The sequence below is a fragment of the Pituophis catenifer genome, unplaced genomic scaffold (genome assembly GCF_029215685.1).
Source record: "Pituophis catenifer annectens isolate HBS135680 unplaced genomic scaffold, rPitCat1.0.hap2 SCAF_5, whole genome shotgun sequence".
NCBI classification, from domain to species: Eukaryota; Metazoa; Chordata; class Lepidosauria; order Squamata; family Colubridae; genus Pituophis; species Pituophis catenifer.
Window position 1 is genome coordinate 87042328 of NW_027256885.1, and position 14233 is coordinate 87056560.

At 40.4% G+C, this 14233-nt stretch overlaps 1 protein-coding gene across 1 annotated transcript in view; it reads left to right on the forward strand.

The window, feature by feature from the left end:
• Window positions 1–14233, forward strand: part of STX1B (syntaxin 1B) — a 190891-nt gene that overhangs the window by 104623 nt on the left and 72035 nt on the right. The window contains exons 6-8 of the mRNA XM_070944798.1: window positions 2799–2907; window positions 4041–4114; window positions 5009–5146. Coding sequence (XP_070800899.1) covers window positions 2799–2907; window positions 4041–4114; window positions 5009–5146 — 321 coding nt within the window. The remainder of the gene's footprint in view (window positions 1–2798; window positions 2908–4040; window positions 4115–5008; window positions 5147–14233) is intronic.

The following is a 14233-nucleotide window of genomic DNA, read 5'->3' on the forward strand; positions in this document are numbered from 1 at the left end:
GTATGTGTGTATAGTTAATATTTCGGGTTTCTTCCCGTGTAATTGTGGATATATCCCTAAAAGGGTAGAAGCGACGTTTCGGCAGAATCCCATCTGCCATCATCAGGCTTATGTCAGCAGTCATTTTGCACTAACTGACGTTGGAATTTCAAATCTGGTGCTGGTATTCTGGGATGGCTCCACCTTTTCATTCTGATTGGTTGGGAGTCCCAGTATGTGTTTATTGGCTTGGCTTCGGGTGTATGGTCGGTTTTTCTCCACTAGGTGGCAGGGCTTCATCTTTGTGGCTGGTTTGAATATGATTTGGTTGGGATTTTTTTTGTGTAATGTTTGGTTTATGTTTTATATATGGTGTTAAGATTCGTCTATCTATGAGAGCAGGTTTCCAAATAGTAGGCAGACGTGAAGTGTCATCCCGTTTATTCATGCAATATGGTCTTTTTTCCATTTCTATTGCTTCTCTGATTATCCTGCCATTGAGATGTTCTATTTTTGCAACTGTTTTTGTTTTATTAAAATTAATGTTGTGTCCTGTTGTATTTATATGTTGAACTAATGATGATGTGTGTTCTTGCTTTTGTATTGAGTTTTTGTGTTCCTCGATGCGCACACTCATTCTTCTGTTGGTCTGTCCAATGTATGTTGATGGGCAGGAAGCACATGGGATTTCATATATGCCTTGATCTTCTAATTCTGTTTTGTCTTTGGGGTTTCTCAGAATGGACGATATCTTTCTATCTGTGCAAAATATGGTTTTGATGTTGTGTTTTTGTAGTACTTTGCTAATTTTATCTGTTGTTCCCCTTATATAGGGCAAGATGGCTTTCCCATTGTTTTGTTCCTCTTGTTGTTTTTTATTCTGTCTTGGTGTTGTATGTTTGATCATATTGATGACTTTATTTCTACAGAACCCATTTGATGTCAGTACATTAGTTAGTGTATATAATTCTGTTTGTAAATGTGCTTCATCAGCCAGACGTTTAGTTCTTGTGGTTAATGTTTTGGCAACAGAGTTTATTTGTGCTGGATGGTGGTGTGATTTGGCGTTGAGATAGCGGTTCGTATGTGTCTTCTTTTGATAGATGGTATGTCCTAAGGTGCCATCAGATTTTTTATAAATTAATACATCGAGGAAAGGTAACTGGTTTTCTGATTCTATCTCCATGGTGAACTTTATTTTGGGATGGAGGCTGTTCAAATGTACTAAGAAGTTTTCCAATTTATCTCTTCCATGTGGCCAGATCACAAAGGTGTCATCAACGTATCTGAGCCATAATTTTGGTTTGTTAACAGTTTTTTCTAAGGCATTGGATTCGAATTCTTCCATGAAAAGATTAGCGATGACTGGTGATAATGGTGATCCCATTGGTGCACCTTCTACTTGTTTATATCTCTGTCCTCTGTGTATGAAATATGTGTTGGATAAACAATGTTCTGTTAAGTCTGTGATATGTTTTGGTAGTTGATATTTGTTTTTAATTGATGACAGGGCTTCTTTGACAGGTATTTGTGTGAATAGTGATACAACATCAAAGCTTACAAGAAGGTCTGATCACCGGGTTACTGATTTACACCTTAATCATACTTTGGTGCATAGAATTTTACTTAAAAAGATAAACAATAGAAAGTTCCTTTCCTTTAGGTTTCAATGGAATCAAATCTTCCTTGAAACAGAGAACAAGAGAGTTTTTTTTTAACCTTCAGCAGGGTTATATCCCTCTATCTTTCTGTCTCTCTCCCTCCAACCCTCCATCTATCGTTTGATCTATCATCTACATATTCACCTGTCCATCCATCCATCCATCTCTATCTATCTATCTATCTATCTATCTATCTATCTATCTATCTATCTATCCATCCATCCATCTCTATCTATCTATCTATCTATCTATCTATCTATCTATCTATCTATCTATCTCTTATCTATCTATCTATCTATCTATCTATCTATCTATCTATCTATCCATCCATCCATCCATTCCTATATATCTATCCATCGCTATCTATCTATCTATCTATCTATCTATCTATCTATCTATCTATCATCTATCTATCTATCATCTATGTATCATCTATCTATCCATCCCTCCATCCCTATCTATCTATCTATCTATCTATCTATCTATCTATCTATCTAGAAACCACAGCATCTGACTCTGTCTGCCTGCCTGCCAGCCTGCCTGACTATCTATCTATCTATCTATCTATCTATCTATCTATCTATCTATCTATCTATCTATCTATCTATCTAGAAACCACAGCATCTGAATCTGTCTGCCTGCCTGCCAGCCTGCCTGCCTGCCTATCTATTTATCATCTATCTATCTATCTATCTATCTATCTATCTATCTATCTATTTATCTATCCATCCATCCATCCATCCATCCATCCATCCATCCATCCTTCTATCTATCTATCTATCTATCTATCTATCTATCTATCTATCTATCTATCTATCTATCTATCTATCTATCTATCTAGGTACCCACAGCATCTCCCTCTCTGTCTACCTGCCTGCCTGCCTGCCTGCCTGCCTGCCTGCCTATCTATCTATCTATCTATCTATCTATCTATCTATCTATCTATCTATCTATCTATCTATCCATCCATCCATCCATCCATCCATCCATCCATCCATCCATCTATCTATCTATCTATCTATCTATATCTATCCACGAAACCACAGCATCTGCCTCTCTGTCTGCCAGCCTGCCTGCCTGCCTATCTATCTATCTATCATCTATCTATCATCTATCTATGCTTTGCCTCTGTAACCATCTCCTCATTTTCTTCCCTAGCATTCTACCCTATCTCGCAAGTTTGTGGAGGTGATGACAGAATACAACACAACTCAGTCTAAATATCGAGATCGATGCAAAGATCGTATCCAGAGACAGCTGGAGATAAGTATGTTTGTTTACCTTTCTAAGTGTTTGGCTAAAAAAAAAGGGTGGGGGGTCCTAATGCGGTGCCTTAAAAAATCTCTTGTTTTTTCTTAGATGGTAAAATATTAAATGCATTCCCCCAGAAGAGATGGATCATGCAGGTTGGAAGGGGAGGGGGAAACCTTTGTGACATTAGTTGTAAAAAAGATGAGAGCAGCACATGAATGTTTCTGCTTCTGACATGAATAAACAAACAAACAAGAACATAAATAAGTGCAGACTGGAACTTACAGAAGAGAATATTTGTAGCTTAGAGTTGAACTATAGGGTCCTTGGTCCTCTCTGAGCTGAGTATATAAGCGAGTGAGGCCCTCTTTGAGGGAGATGGGCAGTTTAGAAACATGAAATATAAATACATAAAAATAAACATAAACAGGAATCAAACTCTACACTGACTAGCACTGATGATGTTACCTTCTCAGGTAATGAAATGTTGATGGTCTTTTGAAACCCAGCAGATTAGGTGCCATCTAGAGCTAGAGCTCAGAAAGAGTGCTGCACCGGTTCACAAGAACCAGTAGTAAAAATTTGTAGTAGTTTGGAGAACCGGTAATAACTTTGGCTGGCCACGCCCCCGAACCGGTCCCCAGCCCGGTTGCTGCTCGCTTACCCCGCCCACCTCATCAGAGGCTTTTTTTTTAACTTTTAAAAGCATTTTTTCTACAACCTCTTCGGCCAAAAAAATGCTTTTAAAAGTAAAAAAAAAAAAAGCCTCTGATGATTGCACGGCTCAGCTGGGATCGTCAGAGGCTTTTAAAAGCATTTTTTTCTGCAACCTCTTCAGCCGAAGAGGTTGTAGGAAAAAAAATGCCTTTAAAAGCCTCTGGCGATCCCAGCTGAGTTGCCTGATCGTCAGAGGCTTCTAAAAGCATTTTTTTCTGCAACCTCTTAAGGTTGTAGAAAAAATGCTTTTAAAAGTAAAAAAAAAAAAAGTTGGCCATGCCCATCCAGTCACATTACCCCCACCAAGCCACGTGCACAAAATAAGCTACGCCCACAGAACCGGTAGTAAAAAATTTTAGAACTCACCCCTGGAGACAGTGCTATACCACAACATGCAGTTGTTCCTCATGGCTCTGTTTTTCCTTCTTGCAGCTGGCAGGACAACCACCAATGAAGAGTTAGAAGACATGCTAGAGAGTGGAAAGCTGGCGATTTTCACTGACGATGTATGTATCTGGGGCCTCAGTTGGCTTCTTTGTTCTCTTGGGGTTAATAGAACAGGTAGAATGCAGCTTGGAAAGCATGTGGAGTTGCTGAGCATTTCAAAGATGGATCTCCCATGGTTGAAAGGTGGCTGCCATAGCAAGCTCTCAAAGAATTTGTAGACACTATGAATAAGGATGTAAGAATAGCTCTACTGGATTAGGTTAAGGCCCATCATAGCCCAGTATTTTGTTTCTTCCATTAGCCAACCACAGGTCCTTACAATCAGGATATGGAGACATGTCCTCTCCCATCCTTCTCCTCCTGCAATTTGGAGCCATTGTGTCCCTAATCCAGGGCTAGTGTTAAATCTCCAAGACCAACAGCCCTTGACTGACCTTTTCCCCATGAGTTTACCGAGTCTTCTTTGAAAGCCTCCCAAATTTGTGACCTTCACCACATCTTGTGGTAATGACTCCCATAGGCAAATCACATGCTGTGCAAGAAGTGTTTTCTCTTGTCAGTTCTGTTCACTCATCCTCCTTGGATGACCCCTGGTTTTATTGTTTGAGAGATGGAAAGAAACCTTTTCTTTGAATCCAGTTGCCAGAATATCCCACCATCTGCCTATTAGTAGTTCTTCTCCTTCTCCTTCTCCTTCTCCTTCTCCTTCTCCTTCTCCTTCTCCTTCTCCTTCTCCTTCTCCTTCTCCTTCTCCTTCTCCTTCTCCTTCTCCTTCTCCTTCTCCTCCTCCTTCTCCTCCTCCTCCTCCGTACTGGTGTCCATGTCAGCTTTCATTGTTCCAAATTACTAACCAAAGGAATGGCAGATAGAGAGGATAGTAGGCAGCAGCAATTGTTGGATTGATACTCACTGCTGTCTTCTAATCATGCCCCACATGGTGTGGCTTTTTTCAGATCAAAATGGACTCACAGATGACGAAGCAAGCCCTGAATGAGATTGAAACCCGGCATAATGAGATCATCAAACTGGAAACCAGCATTCGGGAGCTCCATGACATGTTTGTGGACATGGCTATGTTGGTCGAGAGTCAGGTACGGAAGGCAAAGGTAGAAAGAGCTGGATGGCAATGTCAGGTTATCTTTCAAGATCACCTGGACTTCTCAGTTTGTTCAGAAGACTGGTGGAAACTGGGGAAGAGAGGACAGGAGAAGAGATTAGACAAAAATAACTTCAGAAACACTCCAGGAATTCTTTGTTCACTACAGGTCTCCTAATGCCAGGCTATTCCTTTAAAATCCTGCACAATATTGTAGCCAGGTATCTCCTGCATTGCACTGAGATCTGTTTCTAAGGCTAATGCCTCTTCTTGGAAGTCAGGTATTGGCAAATAGTGGGTCAGTTTTTATCATTAGTGGGACCCACCAGTGACTTTTTTTTGCCACCAGGCCAAAAGCCAAAACAATAATCTTTACATGTTTATGTTTTAAAGAGCCAAGGTCCTTTAACTTTTCTTAATGTTAACTTAAAAAATTAGGTTATGTTAAGGAGCTCTTTAAGCACTACTTAAAAATCATTTTAACGCTTTTAAAATATTGTTCTTGTTGATTTGGATTCTTTCTTCTCCTGTGCTATTATTTTATTTAATTTTGTCTTTTTGTAATCTAATTCATGCTCATATTTTTAATTGTATGTTTTTGCTAAGCTGTTCCAGGAGTGTAGGATACATACAGGTAGTCCTTGACTTATGACCGCAACTGAGCCCAAAATTCTTGTTGCTAAATAAGGCAGTTGTTATGTGAGGTGTGCTTCATTTTATGACATTTTTTGCCACAGTTGTCAAGTGAATCACTGCAGCTGTTTTAAACAAATCATGCAATCTTCAAGCAAATCTGGCTTCCCCCATTGACTTTGATTGTCTGAAGCCAATGGGAAGGTTATAAATGATGATTATAAGACTCAGGGACAGTGCAAGTGTCAGAAATATATACCAATCACCAAGCACACTAATTTTGATCACGTGACCACGGGGATGTTACAACAGTTGTAAGTGTGAAAAACAGTTGTAAATCACTTTTTTCAGTGCCGTTGTAACTTCGAACGGTCGCTAAATAAATGGTAAGTAGAGGACTGCCTGTATTTCAAATCTATATGTGAGGGATTGATACACTGACCACCCACTCTTCTGTGGCCACTTCTAAGTGAGGGCAGTTTGCAAAAATTTCGGATCCTTATGTGTCCAAAATTTTATTATCTGTATGCAAGGGGTGTTATTAGCAGGTTTGAAAAGCATTCATCAGGAGACTTCCGGGGTGATGTCACGATGTTGCAGTTCAGGAAAATAGTGCCCCGTTTTCTTGGAGCGAATTTTCACGCCTGGAAGCCAGTAGAGGCGAGACCTGACCTTGAAGGGGTCAGCACTGTAGAGGGGACACTCTTGGGGTAACGGGGAGAAGCACAATCTCCCGTTATGGAAAGAGGAACCCCTTGAATTTTGGCACAAAAGAGACCAGCTGTAATGGTCGGATCCGGAGACGTGGCGGCTTACCTAAATGGTGAAGGAAGCAAGGGGTGAAAAGCAGTGAGAAGTATTGGTGGCTAGAGACAGGACAGAGTGAGTTACTGGGCTGCTTCCCCAATCTGTTGGAATTTACAAACTGACTGACAAGTGAGGCTCCAAAGAGGGAAAAAGCGGCGCTTTGGCGGTGGAGCAGAAGTCTGGGAAGAAGGTTGACAAGAGGAAAGAGGGTGATCGGAAGAGTTGAAAGGAAAAGAAAGAACATTGTAATTGGCGAGAAAGAAAGATTGTGTTTGAACCTGTGGCAATTGGGAGTGAATGATTGGAGATTGTGGACACGAAAACTGAAAAGACAAGGTTTGGAGAGTGAAGTGAAGTGACAGTGACAGTGACAGTGCATATTAGCAGGAGCGGACATATTGGACCTAGGACCTAGAAAGTAATAAACGGAAGAGCTGTGGACAGTGCAACGAAGTAGGAGAGTGAAAGAATTGCTTAAAACCAGCAGAAGACTTTGGATTGGGAAGATCAGTGGCCAGATGTGTATATTATTTATATTGATTATCTTATAGTAAATATCAAGGTGTATACTTAGACTTTTTTTTATTATCATCATTGTTATTATTCAACACCTAATTGATTGATTTAGTATAAATAAATAAATGGACTAAGCTATTAAATTTATAAAGTTTACAGATTAAATTTATGGTATTGAATTTGATTGATAAAAGTTATTTTTAAATAGTGTTAATTAATTTATACTTTGATTTTTTTTTCCTTTTCTCTTCTTGTCCTTTTTTTTATAAAAAGTTTTTTATTTTTTAAGACAAACAAACATTTAATACATCAGTCATCTCTCCCCTGTGACATCTTGGTGTTAGCTTCTTCAGTTCTTTTTATTCTTCTTGTTCCAACAGTTTCTTCTATCTTAATCGTCATCCAAACCACTATAAAAGTTCATTCCTATAACCATATTCTTGCCATTCAAATTTTTACACATAGTTATAAAATTAATCATTTATATCTCTTTTCCAACCAACAATAGAAATAATTCCATATTCTAAAGTATTCTGATTCTTCCCTATCTTTGATCAACAAAGTTAATCGGTTCATTTCTGTACAATCTAAAATCTTTTTTATTACTTCATCTTCCAAAGGTATTTTCTCTAATTTCCAATTTTGAGCATAAACAATTCTTGCAGCTGTTATTATGTGTATAATCAAATAAATATATTCCTTTTTAATTTTGTCAGGTAGGATACCCAATAGGAACAACTCTGGTTTGAATTCAATACGTAATTGTGTCATTTCTTCCAGCCAGGTTTTAATTTTATTCCAATAGTTTTTTGCTTCAGGACATGTCCACCACATATGATAATAGGATCCTGGTAGTTGGTGACATTTCCAACATTTCACTGATTTATCTTTAAAGATTTTTGCTAACTTCTCGGGTGAAATGTGCCATCTATAAAACATTTTATATTGGTTTTCCTTATATGCAGTGGACATCGTTAATTTATAATTCCTTTCCCATAGTTGTTGCCATTTTTCTTTTCTTTTTTTTTTAAATTTTTTATTACATATATAAACACACAAAAAACACATACACATACAAATGCGACAAATACGACATTAATAACATAAATGACATCTAAACATAGTGTCTGATTTTATCCGACATCAATAACCTAAATTCCTCAATATATATTCCTTCCTCTCGCCTTATATAACGATATTATTTTTTAATCTTTAATTATGCATTGTTATATCTTATTTGGTACAGAATTTTGTTTTACTCTTTTAGGATCCTCTTTTGGTTTTGGTTTTCCCCTCTAACCATTGATACCACCTTTGCCAAACCAGGTAGTAGTCAGATTCTTCCTTTCCTTGAATTTCCTTGGTGAGTCTGTCCATCTCAGCACATTCCATGACTTTAGATATTATTCTATCTTGTGTTGGGACTTCTTCCAATTTCCAATTTTGTGCATAAGTGATCCTTGAGGCAGTCAAAATATGTGTGATCAAGTATATTGTTTCTCTGTCATAATTACTTGTAAATATGCCTAATAAATATGTTTCCGGTCTTAGTGGTACTTTTTGGGCTGTTATTTGTTCCAATTGGGTTTTGATATTATTCCAGAATTGTTTGGCTTTGGGACACCACCACCACATGTGGTAGTATGTCCCTTTTTGTGCTTTGCATTTCCAGCAGAGTGAAGATGTATTGGGGAACATTTTGGAGATTCGTGCCGGTGGGAGATGCCATCTATAAAACATCTTGTAAATATTTTCTTTGTACGGTACTGATAAGGTTAATTTACTGTTAATTTTCCATAGTTTTTCCCATTTGTTTAATTCTATAGGGTATCCAAAGTTCATCGCCCACGTAATCATATTTTCCTTGACTATCTCCTCCTCTAATTTATATGCCAGTAAGAAATTATAGATTTTTGTTATTAATTTCTCATTGGGGCCCAATAAGATTTTGTCCAGTTGGTTTAGTTCCTTTTGGATTCCAAATTTCTCCATATCTGTTTTGTGTCTGGATTGTAATTGTAAGTATGGCCACCAATCCATTTCAAGCCCTTGAGTTCTTAGTTGTTCTATTGTTTTTAGTTTCCCTTCTTCATTTAAAAGATCCTGATATGTTTTCATTTTATTTGGGTCCATTGTATTTGGGTAGATTTGTGCTTCCATTGTAGAGATCCAACATGGTATCTTATCATAGTGAATCTTTCTGATTTTGTTCCAGGTTTTGATCAGGGTATTTCTCACAATGTGTCTACGGAATTGTTCTTGTTTTGTGGGTTTGTCTTCCCATACGTATGCATGCCATCCCTTTGTCAAGTCGAAACCTTCCAATGTTAATGTTCATCTATTTTTCAATTCAATCCATGTTAATACTGACGCTTTGTAATAAATCTGCCAATCGGGAAGTCCCATTCCTCCTCTATCTCGTTTATCCTGTAAATGCTTTAATTTGATTCTTGCCTTTTTTTTCTGCCACATGTATTTTAGTATCATCCTGTCCAAATCTTTAAAGTATGTTCTGCCCGGGTTTACTGGAATCACCCTGAATAGGTACAGCACTCTTGGTAGAATATTCATTTTGATAGTGGCAATTTTACCTAAAAAAGATAACTGGAGTTTTGTCCACTTTTCCAAGTCTTTTTCTACTTGTTTAGCCAGTTTAGTATAATTATCTTCCTTCAGCGTCGATATTTTGTTGGTAAACCATACCCCTAGGTATTTGACCTTTTTTGTTGTTTGCATTCCTAGCATATTTTCCAACTCTTTTTCTTGGTGTTTGGTGAGATTCTTTGTTAAAATTTTAGTTTTTTGTTTGTTGATTTTCAAGCCTGCCACTTCTCCATATTGCTGTATTTTAGTCAGTAGACTTAATCCCGATTGTAGTGGTTTTTCTAATATAAGTACTATGTCATCGGCGAAGGCTTGCAATTTGTATTCCTGATTTTTGATTTTTAATCCCGTTATTTCTGTATCCTTTCTGATTTCTTCTAATAGTATTTCCAAAGTTAATATAAACAATATGGGGGATAGGGGGCATCCTTGTCTTACCCCTCTTTTTATATCAAATTGTCCTGTTGTCTCACCATTAATTAATATTTTTGCAGTTTGGGTACTGTATATCCTTTTAATCATCTTTACAAATCTTTCTCCAAATTTCATCTTTTCCAGTTGTGCAATGAGAAATGTCCAATTAAGGTTATCAAATGCTTTTTGAGCGTCCAGGAAGATTAAAGCTAGCTGTTTGTCCGGTCTTTGATCGTAGAATTCAAGGGTGTCCATAATTGTTCTTGTGTTATTTTGGATTTGTCGTCCGGGGATGAAGCCATTTTGGTCGGGATGTATATAATGTTTGATAAAGGTTTTCAGTCTCTATGTTATGATGGATGTATATAGTTTGTAATCTATGTTGAGGAGGGAGATTGGTCTGTAATTTTTGAATCTTGTTTTGGGATTAATGTAATTATTGTCTCGTTCCATGAATGTGGGGTTTCAGCTTCCAAAAGTGCGTTGTTGAATACTTGTAGTAGGATACCATCTAGCGATTGTTGGAAAGTCTTGTAGAACTCCGCTGGTATGCCGTCTGTTCCCGGTGTCTTATTGTTTTTTTGTTTCTTCCTTGTTTCTATTAATTCTAACATAGAAATCGGTCTGTTCAGTAATTCAATGTGGTCTTCTTTTAATTCCTGTATTTTTAGTTTATTTAGGTATTCTCTTGTATCCTTCTCTCGAATTTCTTCTTCTGCGTATAAGTTTTGGAAGAATTCCTTTGCAATTCGTTTTTTATCTTCATTATTCTGGTATAAACATCCGTCCTTGTCTTTTAATTGCATTATTATCTTCTTTTCTTTTTCTGTCTTCAATTTGTAAGCTAACCACCGTCCAGTTTTATTTGCATGCTCAAATTGATTTTGTTTGGTCATTTTTATTTTCCTTGCTATCTCTGCTGTTGTGCTCAAATTCAATTGGTGTCTTATAAGGTTTATTTTCTCTTTGGTTTCTTGGTTATGTGGGTGTTCCTGTAGATCTAATTCATATTGTTATAATGTTGTCAATAAGCTTTGTTTTATTCGTTGTTTATCTTTGTTCTTTTGTGCGGTATAGGCAATTGTTAGGCCTCTGATGTATGCCTTAGTTGTGTCCCATAAGTTTTGCAGACTGGTGTGTTCTTTAACGTTTATTTGGAAAAATAATTTCAGTTCCTTTTGGATCATTTCCACATATTGCTTATCATTCATAAGGTCTCTATCCATCACCCATCTTCTCCTCGGTTGGTGGCCCTTCCATATTATTTCAATCAGGCTGTGGTCTGCCCATGTATTAGTTGCTATTTCTATTTTTTTGATGTCTGCTCTAAGTTCTGCTGTCATCCAGGCTATGTCAATTCTGGACCACGATTGGTGCAGGTTTGAGTAGAATGTAAATTGTAGTTTATCGTAGTTAATTTCCCTCCAGGCGTCCTTTAATTGAAACTCTTGTGCCATATCGTAGAATGTCTCTGGGAGTACTTTCTTCCTAGATTTATTTCGTTTGCTGGTCCGATAGTCTTTCTCTGTATTTACAATTGCATTGTAGTCTCCAATGAGACATATGTTTGAGTAGTCCAGTTCTTTGATTCTATTGTGGATCATTTTGAAGTAATCACTTTGCGTTCCGTTCGGTGCATAGAGTGACACTAGTAAAAAAATTTTTGTTCCTGTTTCGATTTCGACCATCAGCGTCCTGCCCTCCTCATCAGCATATATTTGCTTTGCTTGTATATGGTTTTATTTATTTATTTATTTATTTATTTTATTTGTTTAAATTTCTATACCGCCCTTCTCCAAATAGGACTCAGGGCGGTGCACAGCCTAAGTAAAAACAAAGCATACAAAATTTAAAAAACAGTATTAAAATAATTAAATATTCTGGCCATAAATTAAAACAACCCAATTTAAAATCAATTTAAAATTTAGCTCAAGCCAGCCCAGCTAGTTGAAATAAATAGGTTTTCAGGGCCCGACGAAAAATCCGGAGGTCTGTTATTATACGTAACTCTGGGGGAAGGTTATTCCAGAGGGTGGACGCCGTCACAGAGAAGGCTCTCCCCCTGGGGGTCGCCAGCCGACATTGTCTGGCGGACGGCACCCTGAGGAGGCCCACTCTGTGCGAGCGTACTGGCCGGTGGGAGGCTATTGGTGGCAGTAGGCGGTCTCGTAAGTACCCCGGCCCTAAGCCATGGAGCGCTTTAAAGGTGGTCACCAACACCTTGAAGCGCACCCGGAAGACCACCGGGAGCCAGTGCAGCTCGCGCAGGAGAGGTGTCACATGGGAGCGCCTCGTCGCCCCCATAATCCCCCGCGCGGCCACGTTCTGGACCAGCTGGAGCCTCCGGGTGCACCCCAGGGGGAGCCCCATGTAGAGAGCGTTGCAGTAGTCCAGGCGGGAAGTGACTAGTGCCTGAGTGACTGTGCGTAGAGAGTCCCGATCTAGAAAGGGGCGCAACTGGCGTATCAGGCGAACCTGATAAAAAGCCCCCCTGGCCACGGCCGTCAAATGGTCTTCTAGAGACAGCCGTGCGTCCAGGAGGACGCCCAAGTTGCGAGCCCTCTCCGTGGGGGCGAGTGATTCGCCCCCAATAGCCAGCGATGGCGTCAGCTGGCTATATCGGGACACTGGAAGCCACAGCCACTCGGTCTTGGAGGGGTTGAGTCGGAGCCTGTTTCTCCCCATCCAGGCCCGCACGGCCTCCAGGCACTGGGACATCACTTCAAGGGCATCGTTGGGGTGGCCTGGGGTGGAGATGTACAGCTGGGTGTTATCAGCGTACTGATGGAACTCCACCCCGAAGCCACGGATGATCTCACCCAGCGGCTTTACATAAATGTTGAACAGAAGGGGCGAGAGGACCGACCCTTGTGGCACCCCACAAGCAAGGTGCCTCGGGGTCGACCGCTGCCCCCCCGTCAACACAGATTGCGACCGGTCAGAGAGGTAGGAGGAGAACCACCGCAGAACGGTGCCCCCCACCCCCAACCCCGCCAACCGGTGCAACATGATACTGCTGGTTCGAATCTCTCCAAGGCTCAAGGTTGACTCAGCCTTCCATCCTTTCTAAGGTAGGTGAAATGAGGACCCAGTTTGTGGGGGCAATAAGCTGACTTTGTATAAAATATACAAAAGAATGAAGGCTATTGCTTAACGCATTGTAAGCCGCCCTGAGTCTCCGGAGATGGGCGGCATATAAATCAAATTAAAAAAAAAATAAAAAAAAATGATACCATGGTCGATGGTATCAAAAGCCGCTGAGAGGTCTAACAGGACCAGGATAGAGGAGCAACCCCTATCCCGAGCCCTCCAGAGATCATCCACCAACGCGACCAATGCCGTTTCCGTGCTGTGCCCAGGCTGGAAGCCGGACTGGAGCGGGTCTAGATAGACAGTTTCATCCAGGTACCGGGGAAGCTGTTGCGCTACCACACTCTCAACAACCTTCGCAACGAAGCGAAGGTTGGAGACTGGACGATAGTTAGCCAAAACAGCCGGATCCAGAGAGGGCTTCTTGAGGAGGGGCCTCACAACCGCTTCTTTCAAAGCGGCCGGCAGGACCCCCTCACTCAAAGAAGCGTTAACAATCTTCTGGAGCCAGCCTCATGTCACCTCCCGGGAAGCCAGTACCAACCAGGAGGGACACGGGTCCAATAAACATGTGGTCGCGTTCAGCCGTCCCAGGACCCTGTCCATGTCCTCGGGAGCCACAGGATCGAACTCCCCCCAGATAACACTCTCAAGACCTGCCTCAGTCATCCCGTCCGGACATACCCAGTCAGAGGCCAGCCCTTCCCGAATCTGAGCGATTTTGTCATACAGATACTGCACAAAGTCCTCAGCTCGGCCCTGCAAGGGGTCATCCCGCGCTTCCAGATGGAGGAGGGAGCGGGTCACCCTAAACAGGGCGGCCGGGCGATTATCTGATGACGCGATAAGAGCGGCAAAATAGCTAGATTTTGCCGCTTTTATTGCCACTAGGTAGGTCTTAATATGAGACCTCACCAGTGTTCAGTCAGATTCGGAGCGGCTGGTCCTCCAACTACTCTCCAGGCGTCTTTTCCGGCGCTTCATCTCCCTAAGCTCCTCGGAGAACCAAGGAGCTAGG